Here is a 27,866-nt window from a genome sequence, read left to right on the forward strand (position 1 = left end):
GTGGAGCAGCTTTAACTGCTTGGAATGAAGTTAGGGTTTCAACTCTTTTCTTGTTTACAAGTGCAAGAACTCATCATCTTCGAGGTGGAATAATTTTTCATTGTGCAGTATCCTCATTCTTGCCACTGACAGAAGAAGTGTTTGAAAGGTTTAATTAGCCATTGGCACAGGCTTAAAAATGGTTATGCCTGTTTGGTATGTATGATTCTGTGTATTAAAAAGAAGGACCAGTGAAAGTAGGATAAGTTAGCTACCCCATCTGATGTTTCTGAGTGTCTGAGATTTTATATACAGAAAACACAATAAATTCCTAGTTTCTAAGTTTCTAGATTCCATGTGTTATAACTTTTTGCTTTTCATTCATTCTGTCCACCCCTCCATCTTTTTCTCTTCCTCTCAGAGCAACGAATTCAGCTACTCAGAGCTGGACCTCCGTAAGCCCAAAAAGTTTGCTACATTTTCCTTTGGTCTTAGAAAGAGGAGGAAGAAGGATGAAGAGGATATCTCGAAGAGCACTGTTGGCCTCCATCGCTCAGACATTGAAGAGCAAGAGGAGGTAACATCATTCACTGAGTGTTTGTCTTTCCTCAAATTCATTAGTGACAAAAACAGAATTTTTTTTTTGTATTAGGAAATACAAAAGTTGCAACTTGGGAAATAGATTATCAGAGTATCACAGCATCAGAGTGCATAATGGCAAATTCTCCATGATTTCATGAGTGAAACTGTCAATGATCTTCTTGTAGACTCCTCTGGACCTCAGTCAGATGGAGCTGGACCAGGCCAACATGAAGACAATGTTCAGTATGTCCCAACCAGAGCTTGACACCAGCGATACATTCGACATCCCCTCTCCTCCTCCTGTGGCCACAAACCAGACAGAGTCATGCCTCACTATCCCTAACCAATCACAGTCATTTGTCTTTGTAAGCACCCAACCAGAATCAAAGGAGCCTCTGATGAACAGTTCCAATCTTTTGGGTGTGGATGAGGAAACACCAAGAGCACCGATTGCTTCTATTCCTGAGCTCCAGCTAGATGATGAGGAATTAAACATTCCCATTCATGATAACTCATCCAAAAATATCTCTGTTCTCGATACCCAGACTCCACCCGGTCTTCCAGCTAACCAGCCTTCAAGTGTGCTTCACACCTCACAAAACAAAGCAGCAGTTGTCGACTCCGTCTGCGCAAGCAACGGCCCTTGTGATAATGATAACCTCCAGCAGACTTACACAAAAACAGAATCCACCAGTGTTACATTATCAAATCATCAATCTGATGCCCCTGAAATGGCTGACAGTACAAATCTGAGTGATGAGCCCTCCCTGACAAGTGTTCACTGCAAAACTGATGCCACAATTATGGAGTCAGCCCGTGCTCCTCAAAATGACAACGACAACTCTGCTCAGAGCACAGATTCTGCTACCATCCACGAAGAAGTCTCAGTTTCTGGCACTGAGAGATCTACTCCTGAGGCTGCCAAGAGTGTCATGTCAACCTCAGCTCTTAGCAGTGAAAGGAGCTCTCATCCTCACAGTCAAGATGTAGTTTATGGAGCGTTGTATGAGACGCTTTTCCCCCGCAGTTTTACCTCTGAAATAATGTCATCCCTCTCAAACCTTCCACCTCAAATCCATACAGAGGCAAGACATCTAAACACCAAATCAGAGCCTGTTATGGTTAAAATGCTTAATGAATGTCACACGGAAAGTAACGTCATATATTCTAGCCTGTCGTCTTCACGTGACTTTGCTACTCACAGAATGGAGGACGCAGAAAGTAGTTGTACCAACATACATGCCAACCTCAATGCCATTTCTTCCAGTGAGAGCTCGAGATGTACCTCTTACCAGAGTTCTACTACTACTGATCTCCAGACAGACACAGACATCCACCACAGGTATCTCCCTTCCTCTCTCAGTTCAGCTCCTGGACCAGTCAGTAAAGACGTGTCTTATTCGGGGCTGACCCGCTCCCATTCAGAGGTGAAACCAGACAGTTTTAGCCTCATTTGTGACACTGTCAGAGTTCAAAACTCTGCCCCTCCCTCTTCTGACTATGTAACTTCCCAAGGGACAGATACTCAGGTTACTGACTCCAAACGGAGAGTGATCCTGGTCAAAGAGTTAGTCACTGACGAAGCAAGGGCTGATTCTGGCTGTCCCTCTCCTGTCCCTGATAAAATGAGCGCACTTAACGGTCTTGAGATAAAAATTGAAACAGCAGAGAGTTTTTACACTTCCTCTGGCTCTGGACTGATGGAGGGGTGTGAAGGGCCTTTAAGCCCAGCATATCTGAGCGTGGGATCAGATGAAGGCAGTGCCATGGAGATCTACTACAGCGCTGAAGAGGATAACGCAGAGGAGAGCGGGGAAGAAGAGATGTACACGATGGATGAAAGAGAAGAAATTCAAGACGGCATGAAAGAAATGGAGAGGGGGGAGATTGTAGAGAGCAAGACAGATGAGGGAGATCTGAAAGTACTAATTGTTAAAATGCAGGATGAGGGAGGCAGTATGGGTGCTGAAGAAAAGAAAGAGGATTTCAGTAGCCAAACTGAAGTGCAGCAACAGCTAAGAGGTCAAAGGGCGGAAACTCAAGCACACAACACTGGAACGTCTGAGTTTCTTGTAGGAAGTAATGCAGAGAGTCAGGAGAAAGTAGCAACCACAGCGCTGCGACAGGTGAAAGAAGAGGCAGAGGAGGGGAGAAAGGAGGAGTTACTGGCCACACCGGTTCAGCAGGTGAACGCACTGATGGTATGCGAGGTTGCTCCACCCTCCAGTGAGCAGCATGCGCAGGGGGAGTGGTCGGAGCGAAACTGGACAGCGGACTTGGAAACAGACGACCACCTTAATGGAGAGAAGCAGCTCCCAAGCCAGGATGTACAGTGTCTGGCTTACAAAGATATCAAGAGTTCTGAATATATACATGCTGCTCCCAGTAACACAAGAGAGGACACACCCACATCTAAAGCGGCAGAAGTTTCACTGACTGCAGACAAGAGAGGAGAAGTGAGCAAAGAAAGCATAGACATCAACAGTAACGCTACAGCAAGTGCAGACACAGATACTTCTGCTGGAGCAGAGGTTGTCACTGGCATTTTAACACACAGCACTGAGCTGCAATCAGATGCCACAGAGACTGAACACAATAGGGCTCCGCAGAGTAGTGAGTGGGTGGATACAATTACTCAGAGCACAGACAGAAAGAGGACGGTGCAAGAACAGGTGGCAGTCGAGCTGTCAACCTCGAGTGCAGACACACACCGTCCTGATACCGAACCTGCAGAGACGCTCTCAGAGAGACACGAGCATCTGGCAGAATCCCAGCTTGACCTGAATCAGAGGTAAGTGACAAGTCTAAAATGTTGGGGGGGGAAAAAGTGTGGCTCCATGTGTGAGTCCAAGGCTGCAGGTGTACTGAATTTTGAAGCTCAACATAAATGAATTATGTGAATGAACAGGTGCATTAAGTTGTTCTCAAGTCTTTGTGTAACTGATAGTTTTTTGTCCATATAGTTTAAGCTTAGGAGACATTAGGAGAAAGTGTAAGAAGCGTGAGTTATTTTTACAGAAGTTGAGAATGTTGTCATTTAGGAAATTGCTGCCTCTAGCTACTGTGTAGGCATGTACAACATGTTGCCTAAGGGGAATGTTAGACATACAAGCTAGTGTTGATGTCTTGTCAAAGTGAAGTGACACTGGTATAAGGGTAACCTTAATTTCTGACCTTACTGTGCGGTCATCTGATAAAGCCCTGAAATGTGTGATGGCTAAACATTTCCCCTGCTAAAGATGTCAGCAGTGCATGAGCTGCCTTGTTTACCAACAGACCTGTGTAGCCGTGTAGCTGTGGACACACCCTTTTTAACTCACCATATGTTTAAGTGATATAACCCAAAATCACTGGCTGTATTGAGCTCTCACTGTCACATTGATCTGTGGGGGGTGTAACGATATAGTCAGCTCACACATTGGTACGGTACACAACACAGAGTTCACAATAAAATACACATATTTTTAAAATTAAACTTAAAGGAGAAACTGGTAGTAAACGATTCCTCGGATTTATTCCTCCCTAAAGGAAATAAATAGAATCTTTATAAATAAACTAAATCAAAGTGTGATTTTTTTTTTTTCCCTTTACAAGCAGATCATCTCCAAACACTCAACATCAGGTCACAATTAGGGCTTCAACTAATGATTATTTTCAGTAGCTCTAGTCATGATGCGGATAAATACGCTGCTTCTTCTGTACCTTGCACAATTACTGTCCTTGAACCAGTGGAAAGAAGTGTTTAACTGTATTTTGGTGACCAGTATAGAAATATAATGCTGCATGAGTTTTTGAGACATTTCTTTGGATGTTTTGATGCTTTTCCTTTTTTCATGAAAACTACATACAAATCCATTTAAGTGACATGAATTCAAGCTGACCACTGCTACGGTTCCTCTTGAACAAACAAATCATGTTTTAAAGCCACAGTTTAAGCACATAGTGTGTCAGTGTTTGAGACTAAAAATATAGATTTTGGGTGAGAAATCACTTTAAACTGTCATACACTTTCTTATCACTTATGATCTAAACAGATTTCACATTTCTCTCTATATAACTGTCTCCATCTCCCGAGCCTCCTCCTGCATTAGCATTTAGGTCTACATAACGAGTTTGGTTACTCGTTATGTGTTCGGGATATTTAAAAGTGTATCCCAGGTTCTGCCAGGGAGATTCGTCAACTCATAGCCTTCGTCTTTGTCGAGCTTGTGATTCACATTTTGTCCCAGAGCATCACAGATGCAGAGCCACACCTCAAAATTCCCCTTTTGTGTAATTAACTGTCAATCAGAAGAAAAAATAAATCATTAACAATTTTGATAATATAATTGTTAGTCATTTGTCAAGACTCTTGGTTGTATAAAACATGTTATTTGAAAACTCTGTGAATGTGTCATCATGAAAAGTGATCAACACATGAATCTATAATAAAAATAATAAAGTGTCCTTACTCATAAGATTATCATAATTTCTGGCTCTACAATATATTCCGACGCCTGTTGCACTGGCTCTCATGCAAGAATGCTAATTTGCAAACACGTTTATATAACACAGTTGTGCTTTGGTATCAGAGCATCATTTTTATGCTTCACCTGAAGCTGGCCTTTGATCAAGCATTTTAATCTGCAGGAACAAATAAGGCTGAAGGTGATGTTACAAGGAAAGACATGAAAGAGTTTTGAAGTCACGACCACACCTCGAACTTAGAAGGGAAAGTAGCTGTCATTGGCGTAGAAGAATAAGCTGCGGTATTTGAACCTGTGGCATGTGTTTTCTTGATGCAACTCTCTCCTGGAAATTTGTTGTACATGATGTGACAGGTGCAGATTTACCTTTGCGGCTATGTAAACACAGCAGAATCTAACTGTCTAATCTAACATGGAGAAAAGCTTCAGTCTGCTTTTCTGTATTCACAACAAACGGACCTATTTTGGCTCTATACTTATCATAAGAATTGATGTATAATTGTCTTCTTTATACAGTGTATTAACAGCTGTGTAACTGGTTGTATAACAGTAATGGTACATTTGGTCTGTTCAGTTAAACGTTGCTAATTGGTGTCATGGAGATTTCTTATTTATTAATAGTGTGAGATTGTTGGTCAACTTTGCTGCACGCAAATTATTTTGTATTTTTAAAACCACAAGATGGCAGCAAAGACGTGTCTACTTGAGTGGAAGACACTGGCTGATAGATTGCTAAATGACTGACACAAAAAAATAGGAGACGAGGCAGGCTCATCAGCTAGAGAAGAAAAGTGCATTGGTCATGTAGTATAACAAGAATGACTCAAACAAACCCCTTATTTGTAAAAACACAAAAACAAAACCATATACATATACACTGAACAGTTACTGAAGTATAAAGAAGGGCTTGTTTTTTTGAAATGCCTATTATTTATTATTTCCAGTGACGTTTCTTTCTTGTTCTTTTTTTTGCTTTCCATAACCTGCCGACAAACAAGTTGTTGCCTCCAACACAGTTTCTGGTGAACAGACACGCTGATGTTAATTGAAAGACAAATAAAGCATTTAGCCAGCCGGACCTGTCTTACAGGCTCCCTCTGTAGTGGAGTCAGGAGAAGTAAGGCACACATTTAAACCGAAGATCCCACCTACCTCCACAGGCCCCCCTGGTAAAGACAGAGAATTTTGTGAGCCTTTAGAATAATTTCATTTCACCGTAAAAATGGTTGTAATATCAGTCTCATCGTTAATGTGTGGTTTGATTTTCTGAAATGAATTTATGAAAATCTGAAACACTAATTTCCTCCTTAGTATTTTTTTCTTCTCCTCTATCAAAATCTGAAAGAGTCACAGGTGTTTAGAGATGTTTCTGGTAGGATTAGTTCTGAAGCCAGTTGTACCACTCGCAGGTCTTTAGTCAGAACTTTACTTTACTGAGTTGTGGTTAAGTCCTTTGTCCTTTGTTTTCCTTTCAAGTGTGACTGACTGGCTGTTGTCTGACAGCTTACTTGAGACACGCTAGTGGAATGACAAACTTTTGGAGAACCGCCTCTGTTGTAAATCACCTTCTGTCTGCAGAGCTTGTGAAGGGAGTTTAAACCACACCTTGGTCTGACTGAGGTCATCATCAGGAAATCCTTCCTCTTAACATTATGATAAACCAAGGTCATAGACCAAGAGTCTTTGGGTTGGCTGTGTATGTTTTTTTGGTTTTTAACATTATCTAACACTTTGTCACTAATCAGACAAACAGACCTGTTCCAACCTTTTCTCTTCTCATACATCAGGGTCAGTGTTAGGACCACACAACTGACCCCAGTTCTCACTGGATGAATACAATGAGTGTACTTCATCCAAAATGAAAAGAAATTGTTTACATTGTGACTCTTATTTCAAATAGGTAGTCTACATTAGACTGATATAAGCAGCAAGTAAATATGTTTTGCCTTTAAGAATTTTTGAAGTCAGTAGGAGAAATTCCTGCTGTATTATTTTATCTGTCCTGTGAGTTGACTAAAGTTTTTACCAAGAGCGTTCCCATTATTAAGATGGTTTGTATAATAATAATCAGCTCAAGCCAAGGGCACTGGACTTGTGTAATTGTCAGTGAACATAACTTTCCTTGACTGGCTGACTGACTGGCTGACTGAGCTGACTGAAAGCTCAGTAAAGCCTCTGGTGTTTGACAGGAAGACAGATGGTGGCTAATGCAGAAATCCAAGCACCAGTAACACTACTGTGCACTCAGTAAACTATTCTTTAATCCCCCTGTGGATATGTAGCAAGAACAGAGGCTAAACTAGAAAAAACATGTTAGTGGGATGCACACACACTCTTTTCTCACTCATAGATTTCCAGATAAATAATATATGCTTAAACAGGCTCCCAACCCGAAGTTTTTTTTGTTTTGTTTTTTCATTCTGAAATCAAGTTTTGCCTGGTGGCTTCCTGTGAGTGAGAAGCCTGCATGTGTTCTTCTAGCTTCATCTATTTGCACAGAATTCTAAGCAAACATTCAAAATCAATATTAATGAAGGCTCCACCCTAGATGCACTGTTTCTGGTCTGTTTCCAGTCTTTGTTGTGTTATGTTGACAGCGTGGTGTTTTGAATATGCAGGAGTGTTTCTGTGTGATTTTTATTAGGAAAGAGTAAAATAGCCAAAGCATCCAGCTGTAGCTTTTGTATGTACATGGCTATCATCCTCTGACCTAGATGTCTTGACGAGAAGAATTTAAAAGGAATGCTTTTCTCTATTGTTTTATATGTTAGGCTAGGTCTACTGTGTGGAGACCAAATTCCAACATATTTTTTCACCCATGGGGGAAGATCAACAGTAGACTGTTTTTAGGATGTTAATCAGTACAGACAGAGGAGTATTTTGCTGTTAAAAAGAGTTATACATTTACCAAGAAATTACATGGAAACCGATGTTATTCTTTGGGGCTCAGAGCTGCAGACAAGACAGAGCTACAGATTATATCATGCATATACATAATTTCATGAGACATTTTCTTTTCAAGAGTGTCACTCCTTGTTCTGGTACATAAAGACTCAGAGTCCCCGTTGGGGGTGATACCTGTTCAAGCGTGCGTGTGCATGGATCTTGATTTACAGGTGTGCCTGTAAAGATTCCCTGTACCTGTGACATGTACAGTTTGTGTGTGTGTATTGTCCGTCTGCCTGTCTCCTGGTGTGTCACTTTATCAAGTGTGACATAATTTGAATGTTTCAGTGAACTTGAAGACACGGTTTTTGATGGCTGCTGGAATTTGCAGGTGTCCTCAGGTGTAGGTGTGGTTCTGTGGTGCAGCATGTCCCAGGAGCTCTTATTAAAACTTGAAAAAGGGTGAGAGTTTAAAAAAAAAAAATGTCTGCCAGAGTGAGCATGTTTAGTTATACTAATTAACAGCTCTTCCAATTCTTCTGATGGTAAGCTCCATGTTCGCAGGCTTTGTTATTCTCTGCAGGTTGGGATCCATTGTGTAAGCCTACAGTACCCATTGAGGGTGCGCACTTGGTACCTATTGCATCAGTGTTGCCTCCACAATCACAGCACACAGTGACCTTTAAAGGTTTTATTTTCATAATGTCATTAAGTAATTCAGTGAGGCAATTATATTCTCATGACCTTTGAATAATCCCTCCCCCCCAGGCTTGACACTCATGTCACCTTGAAACTGTAAGGAGTAAGAGCATCTTTGGTGCCAAATAGCTCTGGGGTCCAATGTCAAGTTTTATGACAGTGAATCGCAATCTTCATTCTTTTCCACCATTATTAAATGGTAGAAAGTAAACTTTTCCACCATTTACTAGTAGTCAACCACACAATCCATGAGAATATCACAAAACTTTTTGCTATTAGAGTAGACATGTATCTGGTCCAAAGATCCATTAAAAGTCAAATGATTCAGTGATGAAGGATAAAGCCAGAATGAATGCTTGGCTTTCCTGACATTCAGTTTGATAGCTTTTTTAAAAAACGTTTGACTGTGTTGACTTTGAGTGACTTCAGTTGTCAGCTGACATTGTTTTGTTTATGTGCACATGATCCTCCCCGTACAAACTTTCTGTTGGTTTTATGACTGTGTTTATCTGTAGAAAAAAAATGTCCTTGATTTAAGTTCTTTCTTGTGTTGTTCTCAACCAGTTTCCACAAGAAATTTCAAATCTTTTTTTACCATTATATGTTGCAAATGCAGATTTAAAAAAAAATGTTGCAATTATGAGGCCTTTGTAAAGATTGTACATTGAATGCAAGTAAAAGTATTCAGAGTAGCTTTGGGTAATTTACATTGTTGGCATTACATTGCCACCGCACCCTGAAGGCACCGCAGCACTTTACACCGTGGACCAGCTGTCATTATTAAATCAGACGCTCACTTTGTCTTTTCTGTTTTTGACATCTTTTCTCTGTGTTTTTCTCTTTCTTTGTTTGTGCAGGTCCCTGACGGCTTCGAAGGCCAACACAGCAGCTTCAGAAAGTCAGCAAACAAAAGCCGACCAGGAATCAGGTGACAAAATGAATTCAGGCTACAGCAGCCTGAGCACCAAACTGACCGTAAAGAGCTTGTCTCCCCCTAAAGAGGATGAGTCCAAGCGTTTCTATAAAGTATCTCTGATCACTCAGGATGACAGCCTCAGCCAGGATACAGTAGACTCAAGCAACACAAGCACCACTGAGACTGAGTCAAATGGAACAGATCTCGGCTCAAAGTACAGATGGAGAAATAGATTTGAGGGTGTTTCTCAATATAAACCACAAAAAACAGAGGATTCCTCTTTTTCTGACTCTCTGAGTTACAGAATGTCTGACTCCAGTACCTCTTTCTTGTCCACCTCCTCTGCTCTACCTGAGGCTACAGCATACAGGCATCTCAGCAACACATTCACCTCCTCCTCCTCCTCCCCCTCTCTAGAAGAACACTTTACCCTTGGCAACAAGTTAAGTGACAGGACAGACGTTTATGTGAGCCATGAGAGCGATCCAGCGGAAGAGCCAAAATATGAGTGGAGGAGGAGCTCGGTGGAGCAGGAGGAGCCTGCTGCACCTGCAGGTGAAAGAGAGCGACAGAGAGAGGGAGAGGCAGAGTCAGAGAGGGTAAAGTCACGCTGGGACTCACATCAGCTCCCTGTGTCCAGCTTCTCCTCTGCACTTCAAACCAGCCACACCGACAGTTTCAAAGAAGACAGCGACGAGTTCTCTCAGTTTACTGGATTGTTCAAGGCCACGCTTGTGGAGCTGGTCTCCGACCCTGCAGCTCCTCCCTCCACTCCCCCTGCCTCCCCCGACGCAGACTCTCCCAACCAGTTTGACATGGACAACCTGATGGACACCCTGAAGAGCATGGGACCTTCCATGAGGCCCCGGAACATGGGCCCACGTGCACCTCCTCCGGTCCTTGTTTCCTCCTTGCCTCCCATTGACGAGGATGCTCCCGGCTCCGCCAACACTGACAGCCCTGCTCCCCTCACCAGTCCCGAAAAAAAGGTGGAAACAACAGTCACCCCTGCTGAGTCCCCTAATGGAATTTGCACTCTGCCTGCAGACCTGGGACTGAAGAGGAGCTCCCAGAGAGACACTCGTTCACCACTGGAACTGATGAAGCAAAACCACCAGGTCAGCCTACATCTATACTCAGGAAATAATGAAATTACTTTATATTATTATTATATTAATGGTCTGTTATATAAGTTTCACCCAGATAAGATAAGATATATTTTTAGCTCATCCCTCTGTGGAAATGTGGCTGCTGAACCAGAAAAAAAAAGATGTTAATGAAACATTTTTTATTTTAGATTTTTAAAATCTGTCTTCCCCACAAACAAAACTCCATTCACCTTCCTTATATGGTGGTGTAGGCAGAAATCTCAGAGATGACTATCTCAAAGACAAATAAAACCAAAACAGTCTGCACGATCAGATATCTTTCAGAGGTACATGACAACATAGTTTTTTTGTATTTTGGTTGATCTAATTTATTGTGTGCTTACTGCATATGCTCAATCACCTGCAGGACCAGCAGCTGCAGCCTGGAAGAAGCCTGAACTTGCCTCTGAGAGCATCTGCTGCCAACAGTATTGTAATGAGAAAATCCTCTGACTCTGAGGACTTCCCGGTGCTTAATGGAAACGGAGTACTTCCGTCTTCCAACACAAGCTCTCGCCTAGACAACAGTGTCATCTTTGGAAGCTACAGGTCATCATCCATAGATCAGACAGTGGAAAATGGAAAGGCCCATCGCCCGCTCTTCCGCACCGGCTCGCTACCAGAATCAGAGCTCGGTGAACTCGGCACAGGGAGAGACCAAGTGGGGACTCGCTTTGAGCGTTTCTCCTTCCTTTTGAATTCTTCATCCTCCTCCTCAGGCTCCTTGACCGGAGCTGATGACCCCAACGCTCGTATTAGTCGGCCTCCACCACTTGGCATCAGTTCACCACCCTCCAGCAACAGTCCCACCCGCCTCCTCAGCCCCACCGGCTCCATAGACCTTCACAGGCCGTTCACCACCACAGACTCCCCCTTATCGTTGTTTGGCCAGACACAGGGGATGGGGATGGGTATAGGTACTGGAACACTGGGCTCTCCCATCCTGCAGCGGAGCTTCAGTGGTGAGGGAACTGTGGGGGTCCAGCAGACTTCATTGTTCAACAATGTTCATGGAGGGTCTCAGTTCCAGAGCAGAGCACCTGAGCCTGACAGGAATTTAGTGTCGAAATACAGAGCCTTCCCTGACGCTTACGTGAGTATTACTAGTATTGTGTATTTAGTTTTACTGAGTATTATGTTGGTTGGTTATAAATAGTATGCATAGTTTGCACTATATGCAGGCAGAGTGAGGGTTAAAGTGTTATAATGTAGATTCCTCTTATTATATAGGCACTTATTAGCCTCATTCTCAGGGGTATTCTCCTGACAACAGGTCAGCTTACAGTAGGTGAGAGAGATGACTTCATATTTGGCTTGTTGTGTACACAGGAGATGGTCTTCATTGTGTGGCTGTTGTTGGTGTTGGTGTACCTTCACGTACAGTAACACATTCCTTTTATGAAACTTCTTAATTCAAATATTTGCAGAGCAGCATCAGTCACTAGAACTGGAAGTGGTTGCTGATGGTTCCAGAGACAGCCAGTGCATTGGTAGTCTCAAAATAGTCCTTCAGCAGTAATACATTAGCAAAAAAATTCAAGTGGTAGTCAGTGGGATCCAAACCCGCTAATCACTACACGTACATCCTACAGGTACATGCTATTCCCACTGAGCATCACAAAATCCCACAGAAAAAAAGGGTGTATATCCAAACTTGTATTCATGCATGTATGCACTTGTTCTTCCAGGCAATTATTCGTGTGTGCGCATGTGAAGGGCTTAACTGATTAGGACTTGTCTTAAAATGATTTTTATTGGCAAGAAAGAGAACATCCACACATGGCAGTGCACGCCCTCTCCTTCTCTATCTCTTTATCTTTCTTTATATCTGCAAACCTAATTCAGGCTCACTCTGGCACTTTCAGTTGTTCTTCTTGTTTCATACCTTTGCAAAGAAACCGTAAAATGTTTTTAAGAGACTTCACAACAAACTTTGAACCATTACAATTAACCATTATATAATGTGAGTGCAGTTATATATGCAAAGCAGTAAGGAAACACAGAAGTGACCCCTGAGGGAAAGTTGGGATGTTGTGACAAGCAGTAAAACCAGCTCTTTACAGTCTCCTCCTTAATGTTGCTGCTCTCTGCAGTGCAGTATATCATTTGGGTGATTTTTTTTTTTTTGTCCCCTGCAGAGAACATGATAGTGCTGTTAATCTCATGCAAATACAAAATGAATGTCAGCTGGCTTCTGGAAGTATAACTTGTCATTAGTGTGCAGCTGTCCTGTGAAGTTTTAATACAAATTTTTACACAGGATATTCATCCATTTTCAAACAGTACTCGAGATCTAGAAATAGAGACCCCTGGGGAAAGAGGGTATGGAGAGATGGGAAACAAGTAATGTCATCACACTTGTGTTACAAGAACATAAAGCTGCAATCCCACCTATGATTACTTCTACAGAGACAGCTGATTACAGGGATCCACCGATGCACTAATTTGTTTGAATTGGATGTGCAGTCACTTTGAGCGAAACTAAAAAGGCTCATTAACTCTATGCTCGTTGTTTTAATGCTAATATTGTGCTCTAATTGAGGTTTTTACATTATATAGAGGCTTTGACATAGTACACATCTGATCTAAATGGCACTGATCAGATACACACTGTGAAATTTAATTGTTTAGAAAAACGTGGCACAAACTATGCAGTCCATAGATTTTATCTACAAAATTATATTTAAATTATTTAAAAATTAGATATCAATATAAAGTGTCTTGTGCCAAGGGAGCCAGACAATGAACTGGCTATTATAAATAAAAGTAGTGTGTTAGTGTCCTGTTATGACGTGGGTGTCAACAGGGATATGTTTTACAGCTTTATCCTGCTTTACTTGAGTCAACTGGAAAAAAAAAAAAAAAAAAAAAAAGACACGGAAAGCAAAAGGATTGGGTATTGCTCGTAAAAAACAACTCCATGCAGAGAGGGTCACTGGAACACAAATACTTGACTTTCAGGAAATTTTGAACACGCTGCAGGACTGATGTATGTCTCTGTTTGTCAAAGTGTTGAGAGGATTACATCCTGCAAACTCCTTCATGCATTTAAACCATCAGTGACACTTTTCTCAGCAGGTGGGCATGAAGCCTAAAGATCGTCTAATCCTGGCAGAACACTTTCTTCTTCTCTCGTTTTTTTTTTTATCCCCAAGTTTCTCTCAAGTCTCCACTCCGGGGCTCCCCACCCATTCCAGCTATCTGTCTGTTCCTGCAGAGACATAGCCACACCTCGTCTTTTGTGTTTATCCTCACATTTCTCTGCTTGTTTGCTCGATATTTGATGGAGCAGATTTGACAGTGAGTGAGTAATAAGGAGGTGACAGAGTGAGAGAAGAGGACAAAGTAATTATCTTTTCCCTTCTATGAGTTTTTATTTGTTTTGTTCATCAGCTACATGCATCACATGCTCAAGCACATTTTGAAAATGCGATTTGCTGAAACTGCACATTCCATCCGTGGTACCTAATTTTGTGGGACAGCAGATTTTATGCACAGGCTGCTAGGAGGGAAGGGAACGGAAGGGGAAAAGCGTCTGTGAGAGTTTATGTTTCAATTGGGCATCAAGGCAGCAGTAAACGCATCACTCCTCATAAATGATGCAGTTGTTTGACCTTGTTCTGAGCTGTATAGTGATGGCAGGGAGAAGTTAAGATGGAAATATATAAGCAATATACATATATGTGCGTCGTAACAAGTTTCAGAAAGTGGAAGTTTAAGCCAGGTGCCATTGATTTCACCAGCTACAGCTAACACTAACTTTTATTCAAACAACTTTGGTGCGGAGCTATAAAAATTAGGCGTTATCAGTTAGATATCAAAACATTTTAATGTTTCATAACACGCTTTGTGACTGTAACTGTGATTTTCAGGCAGGCTCTCAGTATTGTTACAGCTTCTAAGTGCCTGCAGTTCACTTTACATCACCTGTGAGCCTGACTCAGGTGTTGCAGTCAGACAGGTTACAATACCATGTCAGTCAATACTCCTGTATTGTCTCAGCATTTGTCTCTCACCAGTTTGGATCAGGCTTTTCTGCCCAAAAGTATCTACATGCATTACACAATGCTATGAAATGCTGGAGGAACGTAAATGTTGACTTTGTGTCTCTGTTGATGATGCTGTATGACAGCACATCCTATGACAACTTTTTGTAGAAACAGTTCCACCTTTAGTTGCAGAAGGACATAAAGACAAGTCAATCAGAAGGAGAAGCAATACATAGGGTTTTACTATGCTCTGTGGTGTCGGATTTACAGAGTTACCCATTTGCCAGTTCATTAAAACAAGTAAAGCATACACACAAAGCACAAAGCAACACAGAATGAATAGTCCAATTACTCATAAAATACAATAGACAAACATAAAAAAACACCATAAGAGAGAGGGAAAAAATACTCTATTTAAGCAACTGCCTGTGGGATAAATGACTTGATAAATGTTCCCTTAATTACCAAAGGCATCTTGTAACACCTGCTTTTAAACTTAAGCTGTTTGTCATCTACTAAATGTCAAAGCTTCAGGACTCAAAAAAAGATGTGGTGCTATGCTGTGTGGTGGGTGTTTTGTTGGATGTATGTCTGTGAACAGTAATGAGTCACTCTTTTATTTACTAGGTCACAGCTGAAAAGGCATCAGAGGGCCATTCGGCTCCTCTGCTCATTTTCACTCAAAATGTGAAAAGGTGTTTTGTTGTAGTTAAAAATAAAAATAAAAAAGTCCAGATGCTATTGTGTTCAGTACGGCTGTTTAACTTCGGCTGAGATTGACTTTTTTTTTTAAATGCATCTAATTAAAAAACTTTTCCAAATTAGAATAGAGCGGAGATGGACTCTAAAGAGGACTGCTGAAATAATAGCTTCGGTAGCAGACCCACTTTGGTTGGTAACATAATCTAGATGATAGCCTGTTTCCTACAGAGCTCCCACAGAGTAGAGGCCAAGTGATACCTGAAACCAAACACACACACAAACGCGCACACACACACACACCAGTGTCTCTGGTAAATCTATATGCAAATTACACAGTGCTAACCTGCTGCCACATTCCAAGGCCCACAAGTAAACATTCTGACATTACATTAATATCCCAGCCAAGATTTGTAGAGCAGGAAGGGCCCACCTTCTTCGACATGTTATACAGTGAGTTCATTCATTAGTGGCTGGTTCAATGGGACAGTGGACCTCAGGTGAGCTCATACTGGTTTTAATAGTAGGCATAGTATTAGAAAGCATCAGGTTAAAAAAGGTACAAGAGAGGAATGTATTTCTACCTGTCAGAAAGGTGCTTGTTCTGTCATGAAGGATGTCCTCTTTCCTCACTTGTCCTCCCTTCAGACGCCTTCAAGAACCTGTTGGACAGGGTGACATAAACATAAACAATGTTTGGATTGTTTGGCATGTGTAAATTCACCAGGGAGAAACTGGGTGTAATCTAAATGTTCGCTGGGGTTCTTGAATAATTACGTATATCTGCAGTGATATATCGGCCTGTGTTGATCTATTGTTTGTATACAACCATGTTCTTTAACTTTTGCTTTTTCTTGACCTTTTATCTTGTTAATGCTATGGTTCAGGATGTAAGAAAAAAAGCAAATACCATATATATTAGAAGGTTTGCTAAAATATATATTTCTTCTGTGTCCATAGCTCACTAAAGAGAAGGAGCATGGGAAGCTTAACCCTCGTCCTGGAAAGGTGAGTCGCTAAACAAAGAACACTTTTGAGTGCAAATGATCTTCAACCGCGTGCTACCGTGAGACACATGTGCAAGTTCACATGTCACAAATTTGACAGCTGCTTTCACTGATTCAGGTCAACCTGGGAGCGGGAAGTAATATCATCGGTGAAGGCTGTGTTACTTTGGAATTTACTGTAACCACTGGCTGGGAAACAATCGCTTCACTGTGTACGCCTGTGATCACAGTTGTCACAGACATAACATTAAGGGCCTGATGTTAGCATTTAGCTCAAAGCACTGATGTGTCCAAGTACAGCCTCGCAGAGCCACTGGTGTCGCTGTAGACTGTGAAACAATATACACAAGTATGCTATTGGTACTTTTTAGTCATATTATTTTAAACATATAGCATCAGTGTATCATAAATGTAATTGTAAAGTACTTCTATACTAGCAAACTTCAAAGATGTGCATTGTTACCAGAGTTTTCTCAGCATGGTCTGTTCATGTTCTCTGACTGGCTGTTCCCTGTTGATTCACAGGTAACAGATAATTGGTTTACTTGAGGGGAAAAAGTTATTGATACAAGAGTTTCGCTTTACTGTGCTTTTCTTGTGCTTAATACTTAACCTCTTACACAACAGCTGTTTCATAACCATTTGTCCGTAGCAGTAGCAGACTGTCTGATTAAACTGTTTTTTTTTTTTTCACCAGATAGTCACAACTGTCGCACACATTTTTTGTTGAAATTTCAGGCTGATGCCATTAAACTGCATACCTGCTACTTTGTGCCTGTTCCATGATGGCCACATACATTATAGGCTTTTAAATGTCAGGCCTGCTCCTGCATGCAGCTGAAGAGGGTGTATTTTCTCATTGAGGTTGTCCATGGTGCGTCCTGAATTCTAGAGGTGGAGCTGACATTTAGGTTTAGCTATGGGGTACTCTTCCATGCTGCAGGGCCTTTGACCTAAATGGGTGAAACATGTCTGTGCTGTATATGTGAATAGGTTTTTCTTTTTTTTAAAAAAAACTAGTGTAATCAGATTCAGCAGTAAGTAAGTAACAATGGAATTCCCAGATAAAGAGGACTATTATTTTCATATGCAGACTGCCTTTAATATTAATTCAAGGTTTAAATGTATAGATTTTTTATGGTATTTGTGCAAAGTCTCAGTCAGCGTTTTCATCTTTCAAAAGCTGATGTGCAATCCTGCTACCATGCTGTTACTTTTTACCTTGTACAATTCTTGTCTTTAAGGGATGAGCATGAAATTTAAGATGTATGCTTCTGTATGAAAGTGGATATGTTGTCACTGGAAGATATTGGATCCATTCATTAATTTCCCATAAAGGCTTTTTCAGCAGCACAGGTTCAGCTCTTGCAGTGATTCTTTGTCATTTATCTGCTATTGTATCATTCTCACTGCCCAAGTAAATGACTTCTAATTTTAAAAGCGACTTTCTTATCACCATATTTTATTTGATAAATCTCCGTTTGCAAAGCTTTAAGAACTTTTGTTTAAAAAAACTGGGAAATGTCTTACCAAGTCAGGTGAGCTGTGTGGTGAGCAGGGAAATGCCTTTCAGCCACATAACCAGATGTCACACCTGCGTTGGAAAACTGCTGTTCTGACATAAGCAAAACCGTCTCTTCTTACATTTGTCCATGTTTTCTCTAGATGTATATTTTTGACCGACCAGGGATGTGCGGCCAGAGGATCGAGGTGCGCAGTGATGTCATCGATGCAACGCCCTGGGAGCTGCAGGAGACCATCTCCATCAGGGTCATCAGAGGAGGGTGAGTGGTTGGACAACATGCCCACTGTCCATGCTTACATGTGTTTGCTCCCCCAAATCCTTCCTTAAAGCAACCTGCTATGGAGTCTCTAGCTTTGTCCTTACTAATTCAACATTTCATCTGTAAGCAAGAGAAAGGCTTCTTTCTTCTTTCTAAAGTTACATAGTTTTGCTTAAATTTAAGTTTTTTCATTTGTTTTTTTAAGCTGGGGCTGTTTCACCATCACAGTTTAAATTTTTTTCCAGTTGTCCAGTTGGAGATCTTCTGTTTCCTTTGTGCACTGCATTTTGGGAAAATGGTGTACATTTTAGTATGAATACTGAAAGTTTTGAGTGTACTTCATTTTGCCACTTTCTATAGCAAATAGCCAAACTTTCCTTGTTTGTCACTTTCTGCAGATTGTGAGTGTAACTCTCACTAATTATATCAGTAAACAAACACACCTGTTTTCCTCATGCCACCCCCACATATTTGGCCATAAAACATCAAGGCCTCTTGAAATCTTCAGAATTGCAAAAGTAGATAGATGACACTTCCGCACCTTGTTTTTCTTGAAATGTGAGGTGTGTAATTAGATACTGTTTTTTCAAAATAAACCCCGCTCTGTGGATGTGCTCATGTAGCGTCAAAACAAAACTACTATTGATGCAGCGTGGACATAAAAATGCCTTCAGTAGCTGACACACCCACACACAAGCTTAAACACACGCATGCCTCAGATCTGGAATGTTTTATCAAATGCAGCCAACACTGTGAACCTGCAGTAACACTGATAGTACTGCTCTGACCTGTACACACACTAGGATTGACTTCTCACAATGAGGTAATTATACTGTCAGCTCATGAATCACATACTGCACCGCTGTAATAAATCATCCCATTAACCCGTGATTTAAGCCAAGACCTTGTTTCTTGGATGAAGAGATTATCTTGGTCAAGCAGTACCAGGGGTGGAATGGAATTAAATATGTTTACACAAGTGTTGAAGAATAAATTAAAGGCATTACTTGACTTGAAAGTTTCCATTTTATGCTACTTTCTACTTCTACTCTGCACAAACAAAACATTGGATGAACTTAGTAAATAAAGTAGAATGCATTATTAAAGATTAAAACAGAGGTTGCCAACCTTTTTGTCTTGTGACCGCCTACAAAAAAGCAGTAGTTGGGGCTGTGTCATGTTTCAGATATCTGTGAGTTTTTAGCAGTTTTCCAAAAGAGTGATTTCCCCTTTAAACCTCGTCATTGAACTACAAATTCTGCATGAAGTAGATTTAGCTGATAATACATCTTTTGCAGGATGCAAAAGTTCTGAGTACTGGTGAATGCGTGGTGAATGACTAAGCATATGGTTTTACCTCTCTCCCCTGAAAGCCCTGATTTAGGCTCACAGCACCAGCTGACATAATTTGTTCCCCATGTGTGAACACTGTTGTGACAGATTTCAGGATAATAATACAGCGATGTGACGCAAAACAAAATATTTGCATTACTTCAACAGGGTCTATGAATTCTGCATAAACACATGCCCTTTTATTGTTCTCCTCTCTTCTCTAGATGGGTGCTGTATGAGAAACCCAATTTCAAAGGGGAGAAAATTGCCCTGGATGAGGGAGACATAGAGCTCACCAACCCCTTCAGCCCTCTAGAGGAGAAGCTGCAGAATGGACCACAGGAGGGTGAACAGCAGAATGGAGAAACAAGTGGTGAGCAGACAGAGACCAAGCCAGAGAGGAGGTTCATCATTGGATCTATACGAAGAGCTGTCAGGGTAAGATGAGTTCAGCTCAGAGAACTCCATTTCATTTTAGGCTCAAGTATTATCTCCTCAATATTGTTGTCTGATGATAAAAGACTAAATAGTTCTCATTGTCGTTTTGTATTGTAGCTTTTCAGTGAATGTCTGCTCCTCAACTCAATAGCACCACCTAGTGTCAGGAATAAATATGAAAACCTGCTCCCTTTATCTCGAGAAGGGGTGTGATCTATTGAATAAAAAAAAAAAATGCCCAAATTAAACCAAAGGTTCCCATTTCAGTATCAGAACAGTATCAGAAAACCGAAATAACTTACTAAACTTACCCGTCTGTTCATTAATGGGGGAGGGTTATAGCAGGTTCTGTCATCTGTTTTGAATTTATCCTGTTGTTCACATTGGGTGATTTGTGTCCTTAACTGTGTGTAGTTCCCACTGAGGCAACTACAGCATGTTTTCTCAATTCCCTCAGGACTGCAGCATAACAGCCTTTTATCTCCACCATTACATGACATTAATGGATGCTAACTGTCATCCCTCAGGACTACAGTGTCCCAGAAATCAGTCTTTTCCCAGAAGAAAACGCTGAGGGGAAGAAGGTCGTCTTCAGAGACACTTCTGATGATGCCAGGATTTTTGGCTTCCCCATTAAGGCCAACTCTGTCATCATCAATGCTGGGCTGTGAGTTATGAATTATGAGTTGTAAGAAAATGTGTGGTAGTATTGAAATTACATTTTAAAATCTGTATTTTTCTGCCGTTAATAATTTGTCATTAGTGCTTTATTTCAGTCATTCATTCATCGGGTCAGACTTGTTTTCAGTGTTTTGACTCACGTCTGCTTTTTTATTTCTCAGATGGCTTGTGTACGCACAGCCCTTCTTCCAGGGTGTGCCACGTGTCCTGGAGGTCGGGGGATACACCAACCCTGCAGCGTGGGGAGTTGAACAGCCCTATGTGGGATCATTGCATCCACTCAAAATAGTAAGTGGCACTGCACACTGTTATGAGACAATCTTCTCTACTTATGTTCTTTAATGTTTCTGTGTAGAGGGATGGTTTACAATGAGTGAATGTATTTTTTTTTGTTTTTTTCATAGGGTGAACCAAGAGTGGAAAATATGAGTGAACCAAAGGTAGGGGACTATTATTATACTACTATTATGTAAACTTCCACTTTTATTGAGAATGTAATTGCTTAACCAGCTGCAGTGATATGAATGACACCCACCATTGCTGAAACTTAAAAAGTTATTAGTGCATCTTGATTGTAATTGCCATTCTTTGTCTCCAGATGGTGATCTACGACAAGCCATACTTCAGTGGTAAATCGAGGACCATAACCACTAACATGAGAGACTTCATGACCCGAACAGACAGGCAGCAGACTGTCTTTATGCACAATATTGGCTCGCTTAAAGTACTGGGAGGAATGTGAGTGCTGCGTTCTAATGTTTTGTATTCACCGATCTGTGAAAAGACATCTTAGCGATCATTAATGAGTCTGGTTGAATAGTAATGCTTGTTGAAAGGTAATACATGAAGCAGAAAACCAACAATAAACAGCTCCCGGGTTTAATAGTTGGAGCATGATCAGATATGAGTGCTCTTTAATCCTTTGCCCATTTGTGTTGCTGCAGCTGGGTTGGCTACGAGAAGGAGGGCTTCCGAGGACACCAGTACCTGCTGGAGGAGGGCGAGTACCATGACTGGAGGGTGTGGGGAGGCTGTGATGCTGAACTGCGCTCTGTTAGGGTGATACGAGCAGTAAGTTGCACTTAGAGTATTTCTCAACATTCAATCAAATGTTTTAAAATCCTCCATTAAACACAAAGGAAGCTGTGGCTCCCACAGTGAGCAAACAGCAGATTTAATGGTCTGGAGATTGTTTTAATATATAAAGTGACTGGAGGCCAAATTAGAAACACAACAACGCTGACTCAAACAAGGACATAATTTATTATGGGAGGTAGCTAACTTGACCAAACATCTTAGATGTCCCTCAACTGACCCTCATTTTTCATCCACAGAGGGCTTTAGTGTACTTTAGGTAAGTTAACCCATTTTCTTGCTCTTCTGCAGGACCTTACTGACCCCTTGATGGTGATGTTTGAACAGCCGGAAGAAGAGCAGGAGGGCATGCCTGAGGAGAACACCTTCGAGGTGACGGAGGCCATTCCTGATGTTGAGCTGTTTGGATACAAAACCTCCACACGCTCCATCCAAGTACTCAGTGGGGCGTAAGTTAATGGATGCTCTATTTACTGCTGCTGTAGCATCACTAATTAAAGTAGTACTGTAAAACAGTAATCAGGTCATTGTTCATCCTCCTTCCAGATGGATAGCCTACTCTCATGTGGACTTCTCTGGGAACCAGTTCATCTTAGAGAAAGGTTTCTACAATAACTGCGCTGATTGGGGCTCTCAGGATAATCGCATCTGCTCAGTGCAGCCCATCTTACTGGTGAGGACCACTGTGAAGAGGAAGACATAAACCGATCGGCAGGATCCAATGAGTGTTATGCGTTACTCACATCTTTGTTTGTGTTTGATTTTAGGCTCCAACTGACAACTCAATGAGCAGGAATGAGGTGAATATATTGTCTTTTATTGTCATTCTCAGTTTAACGCACATCAGTGTGCGTGTTGGCCTGCGACAGCTGAAAATAAGATAAATACTTCCTTTATAGGGACAGAACAACAATGCAATACAAACAAATTTGCACTTAGTGACTAAAAGGCTACAATAAAAAAAATAAAAATAGAAGAATCAAAGGCTCTAAGGCTACAAATATGTTAATCTGATCTCTAACTTTATTTTTCTTTACCTCTGTTTGTCAGATAATACTATACTCTGAACCAGATTTTCAGGGAGAATGTCACATCTTTGACCGCAACCAGGAAGCAGTGTCGGGAAAATTACCAACGAAGTCCTGCCGAGTGGTGGGGGGAAAGTAAGTAACCATTACCCAAGCAGGGAGATGGAGGACAAAGGGAAAAAAAAGTCTGAAATACATAGAGGTAAAGAGTAATGTGGGAAAGGCCACTAATAAAAGGCTGAACAACAAAGTATGCATGATGAAGAAGTAGCACGAGTAGTTTCAGGCAGGATTGAAAAGCTATTACGTTATGGTTTGTGGTGAATTAATAAAAAAAAATACTAATTTTATTCTCTGTGTTTCAGCTGGGTGCTCTACGAGAATGAGCAGTACTCTGGGAACTTGTATGTCTTATCTGAAGGAGACTACCCCAATTTAACCAGCATGGGATGCCCCCCCGGATACACTGTCCGTTCTGCCAAGGTCGTGCCAATGGTGAGAAAGCTCTCATATGAGACGGAAAGTGCTTTGTATTCTCTCTTTTATCTTGCTCTAAACCTTCATCTCTCCCTGTCTAGACCTTCTCGGTTCCCTCCATCTCTCTTTTTGGCCTTGAGTGTCTGGAGGGCAGAGAGATCACCACAGAGACAGAGATCTTCAGCCTGGCTGAAGAGGGCTTCAACAACCACATCCTGTCTCTCAGAGTCAACAGTGGCTGGTCAGTGTTTGTCTCACTGTGTTTGTGTGTTCGGGGAGACTGTTTAGCCATGTGCTGTTTGTGTGTTTGCATTTGCAGAGGTCTGTTTGCTTTGATGCATGTCATAAAGTAGCTTTCTGTTTTGCTTTACGAGCGGCAGCTTTTCATGTTTTTATGACAGTGAGGTACTCAATATAAAACCACACGGACTGGACATTTGCTGATAAGACTGTTAAAACATCTTGAAATGCTTGCTTTGGTTGACTTTGTATGCTATGTGATAGTCAAGCCACAGAAAAGAGTCTAATTTTGTCCCTCTTCCTTTGCAGTTGGGTAATATGCGAACACAGCAACTACAGGGGGCGCCAGTTCCTGCTGGAACCAATTGAAATCACCAACTGGCCAAAGTTTAGCTCACTACACAGTATTGGCTCAATGTATCCAGTCAGACAGGTTTGTTAACCTTGTCTCATCTTTACAAACTCTTTTTAACAACATAGCCATAAGGTACACATATAAAAAATGCATCCTGACTATTAGTTTATTCACCACAGTGTGAAATGGAGTGTATAGTTCAGTGGATGACACTGAAAACCTGAAGAGGGACCTTTCCTTGTCATTTCGGGCAGATATTAAGTTTTATCATTAGCAGAAAGTGTAGCTTATTTCTTTAAATGGTAGGATGTATCCTGTTTCTGTGAAGAGAATAAATAAATAAAGGGCATAAGACCTGACAACTATAATTGGCTGCACTTATCCCAAGCCTTCTCATGACAGAACTGGTGGCTGGAAGTAATTTGAAGTTCAAAAACCCAATTTCAACCAATCTTCTGTCATTCATTTTGCGTTTGAACTGCACAGTTCTGTGAGTCTTTTAATGACAATGTATTGTGGTACTTTGCCTCCGGCAGAAACGCCACTTTTTCCGCATCAAGAACAAAGAGAGAGGCCTTTTCGTGTCCATCCAGGGCGGTGTGGAGGAGATGAAGTCAGGACGAGTGGTGGTGACAGAAGAGGTGGAGCCCATGAGTGACCTCTGGTTCTATCAGGACGGCTTCATCAAGAACAAGGTAGTGCAGGTTATGATATCGAAGGTTATGATGTGGCAGCAACATACAAACCAAAACCTGAACTTAAAATTTTAAGTCTTCTGAGCTGCTCTGATCATGTTCTGTGTGTGTTCTCTAGTTGTCCCAAACCATGAGTCTTCAGGTGATGGGCAACATTGAGCCGGCAGCCAAGGTAGTTTTGTGGACAGAGACCCGGCAGCCTATGCAGACCTGGACAGCCCACATGACAGGCCTCATCTCCAGCCTTACTTTCCCTGGCATGGTCCTAGATGTCAAAGGTATGGCGAAAGAAGAAGAAAACATGGGCATTGGGCAGTTTCATTTAAATATTCTTCTCTAAATGTCCTTAAAATGACTGAAAAGTTGTTAGAGTTATTTAAGTTCCCATTTCAAATTAAGAACTGGTATTTGATAGCATTCATTCTGTGAAAAACCTTCTGTTGTTGCTCATTATATAGTCTCTTGATTCACTTTAACTGACGTAGCTTAAACCTGAGACTGTCTAAAGCAGATTTTCTAATAATGTGGAGGTCTAAATATTTATATTTCCTTCTGTGTCCCCATACCCCGATAAATGTGATGGTCATTTTAGCATTACCATGGTGACCTTAAATTTTTCAACAAGATTATTTTCCTCTTCTTTAGGTGGCAAAAGTTATGACAAGGACCATGTGGTGATAATGCCGGAGAATGAGGAGAGGCCAAGCCAACAGTGGGAGATAGAGTTGCTATAAAAAACCTCATGTTCTACTTTACTCAGCTTCTCAAAGCAGTGCATCAACAGTGCTTTCCCTTCACATTCTGGGAGCCAGCTGCTGTCACTGCCTTATGATGTGGTTTATTTCAGTGCCTGTATTTTCTTTTTCTTTTTTTTTTCTGATCTCCATGATCCATAAACTGGTATAAACACACAGTGCTACAGTGAGAAATACGAGACCCAAAAAGCTGCACCACACAGTTTAGTTCTTTGAAATTTGTTAGTTTGTACTCATGTCATGAAATTATTCCATTTTCTTCAAGTCAGATAATGATTTGCTGTATGCAAGGACCATAACAAAGAAAACTCTTAAACTTGATGTGGTGCAGTGACTGGTGTTATCACATGAGTTGGAAAGCAAGGTTAAATGTTTTTTTGAGGATGTACTGAGCTGCTATATACAAACCCAACATGGACAGAGCCATTCTCTTGTGTCCAGTGATCAAGGGTATGACTCGAGCTATTCCACGACTTGACTTTGACCTTTATCTTTTGTCAACAATTTGAGTATTCAAATTAGAATCTCCCTTTTTTGTATGATTCCAGGCTCATGCAAATTCCCTGACAGTAGGAGCACCTGTAGTTGATGCATTTATAAATTTGTTTACAGTGGAGCAAGTGGAGCAAGAACCAAGTTTGAATTGCTTCTGGACACTGTTTTCCTGGAGTGAACACCAAGTGGCTACTAATACTTTATACAGATAGTGGATAGATGAAGCCAATAGAATGTGTAGTATGCAAGAAATGTATGTTATGCTTTTTTATGATATTTTTATATATGTGTGTCACTGTTTGTTTTGTGGGAGATGTTGCAGTTATGTATACAGTATGCCGCACTGCATGCTGCAGTGCAGTGGCGTGGGTTATATGTGTCCAGTCTCTGTCATGTTACTCTGTTGTTACCTGGAAACCTATGTTACCTGCATCAGCTCTATGTTAATATATGAACCTAAAGATATAATGTCAGATGTGATGTAAAAGGGGGGTGGTTTTAAAATACTGAACACAAAAATAAACAATGTTAAATAAAACAAAGCAAATTAATTGATTGCAAAAGAATATCAAAAGGAACATGTTCTACTTATAAGCGTTGATGTCATTCTGGCTTAAATGGACTATTTTGTTCAGTCATGTACAGTATTTATTCAGGCTCTCTTTCATTCATACTCCCCCTCACTGCATTCATTCATCCATTCATACTTTCGTCTATTCAGTTTCACTGCCTGTTTAATCTCAGTATGAATATCAGAGTAACTGTTTTGTGCTTCTACAGATAGTGGCTTTCTGAGTTGCACTAAGCCAATGAGAAGGACATAATATGCAAAATGTAAAACAAGCTCTAATGGTACCTTCAGTGTTTCATTTTGATATATCCAACGCTTCAGATAACTGCAACTCTTAAATAATGAATAGCCGAAAGATGAGAAATATGAACTCAATAACTAGCTCTTAAACTGATTCTAATAATTTCCTGGATGACACAATGTGCCGGTCTTCATTGATGTACGCACTCTTTTATTGATATTGTTTTTAGTTTTTCTTTTCAGGCCTTCTCAGATTTCTACATTGGTGTGTATTGTGAGGAATGTGCAGACCTTGAGTGGGTGACACCATCACACCCACAGAGATTCATCTGCCTCATTAACTTTCACTTTAAACAAAATTTCAGCAGCATTTTATCACTTTCACTTTCTCGCCTTTCACATATCCTTTGGTACTTTAACTGATTTATATTCTTCAAATGAGACTTTTGGCACAAGTTCAAGCAGGAAGACAACTGAGCTCATGTTGTCATCACACTGAGGTTTCACCTATCAACTATCATCCATTGATTTCACTGTGTTCTGTGTGCTGGCTTTCCTATCATCCAGTGATTGTCTTAGATCTTATCTCACCTGTTTTTTTTTTGTTTTTTTTTTTTTCATTTCATTTAGTACTTGCATTTAAACTGAAACTTAAGCTTCTTTTAGCACAACTGCAATTTACTTTTAGTATCCGTTTTGACAAAAATTTCACAATTTTAAAAACTGCTTTGTTGAGCATAGCTAACCTTAATTCAGCTGAGAGCTGAAAGAGCTTGCTGTAGATCAGCTTTGTTTGTAATAACCACACAGGTCTCATATTTCTCTGTGCTCTGCAGATGAACAGCAGGTAGAAGCTGAGCAGCACGGAGGATTGGATAGATTAAATCATTGAGAGGAATACATTTATTCAGTGGGTTCATCATGCTCAGGTAGCCCTGTGTTTTCTATATGAAATGATTTTATAAACATGTTTATTTCAGTGTGTGTATTTTGTCTGCTCTCTGTCTTTCTGTCAGGACTGAGGGAAAAGGGCAGAAAGAGTTTAGGAGTATCAGATTGTTATCACTGGCAGCCAGGAATGTGGGATCTGAAAAGGCCCCTTGTTATTTCTTGTGACACAATTTAATTTAATTTTCAGTTGTTGGAGTCAAAAGACCATCAGGTTATACATGAGCACACCGGTCTTTGGAAGATCTGTTTTACCTTGAAACCAAAGTTCCGCCCTCATTTGCTTACAGAGATGACTGGTATGTTGCCTGGTGGGTTTGTTTATCAGATATCTGCCCCGTCTTAGTGAAAAGCTGTAAAG

At 40.9% G+C, this 27,866-nt stretch overlaps 1 protein-coding gene across 1 annotated transcript; it reads left to right on the top strand.

The window, feature by feature from the left end:
• The first annotated feature begins 2,759 nt into the window (after positions 1–2,759).
• On the top strand, positions 2,760–26,284 carry LOC121192395 (beta/gamma crystallin domain-containing protein 1-like). The gene is made up of 21 exons (XM_041054077.1): positions 2,760–3,352; positions 9,470–10,646; positions 11,044–11,769; positions 16,325–16,372; positions 18,037–18,155; positions 19,712–19,925; positions 20,453–20,592; positions 20,768–20,894; positions 21,011–21,046; positions 21,205–21,344; positions 21,551–21,677; positions 21,993–22,150; positions 22,248–22,374; positions 22,469–22,501; positions 22,752–22,864; positions 23,095–23,224; positions 23,308–23,447; positions 23,756–23,879; positions 24,338–24,496; positions 24,615–24,774; positions 25,142–26,284. Exons 1-21 carry the CDS (start codon positions 2,760–2,762, stop codon positions 25,228–25,230), a joined length of 4,680 nt encoding a protein of 1,559 aa, XP_040910011.1. The 3' UTR covers positions 25,231–26,284.
• The last annotated feature ends 1,582 nt before the right edge of the window (positions 26,285–27,866 follow it).

This window comes from Toxotes jaculatrix, chromosome 13 (genome assembly GCF_017976425.1).
Source record: "Toxotes jaculatrix isolate fToxJac2 chromosome 13, fToxJac2.pri, whole genome shotgun sequence".
Lineage (NCBI taxonomy): Eukaryota > Metazoa > Chordata > Actinopteri > Toxotidae > Toxotes > Toxotes jaculatrix.

Excerpts from the sequence above, each read along its gene's own strand:
- LOC121192395 (XM_041054077.1), top strand. The coding sequence starts at position 2,760 with ATGGTATGCGAGGTTGCTCCACCCTCCAGTGAGCAGCATGCGCAGGGG. Across the intron at positions 18,156-19,711 it reads ATCAGGGTCATCAGAGGAGG|ATGGGTGCTGTATGAGAAAC; the intron begins GTGAGTGGTTGG and ends TCTCTTCTCTAG. Across the intron at positions 24,497-24,614 it reads ACGGCTTCATCAAGAACAAG|TTGTCCCAAACCATGAGTCT; the intron begins GTAGTGCAGGTT and ends TGTGTTCTCTAG.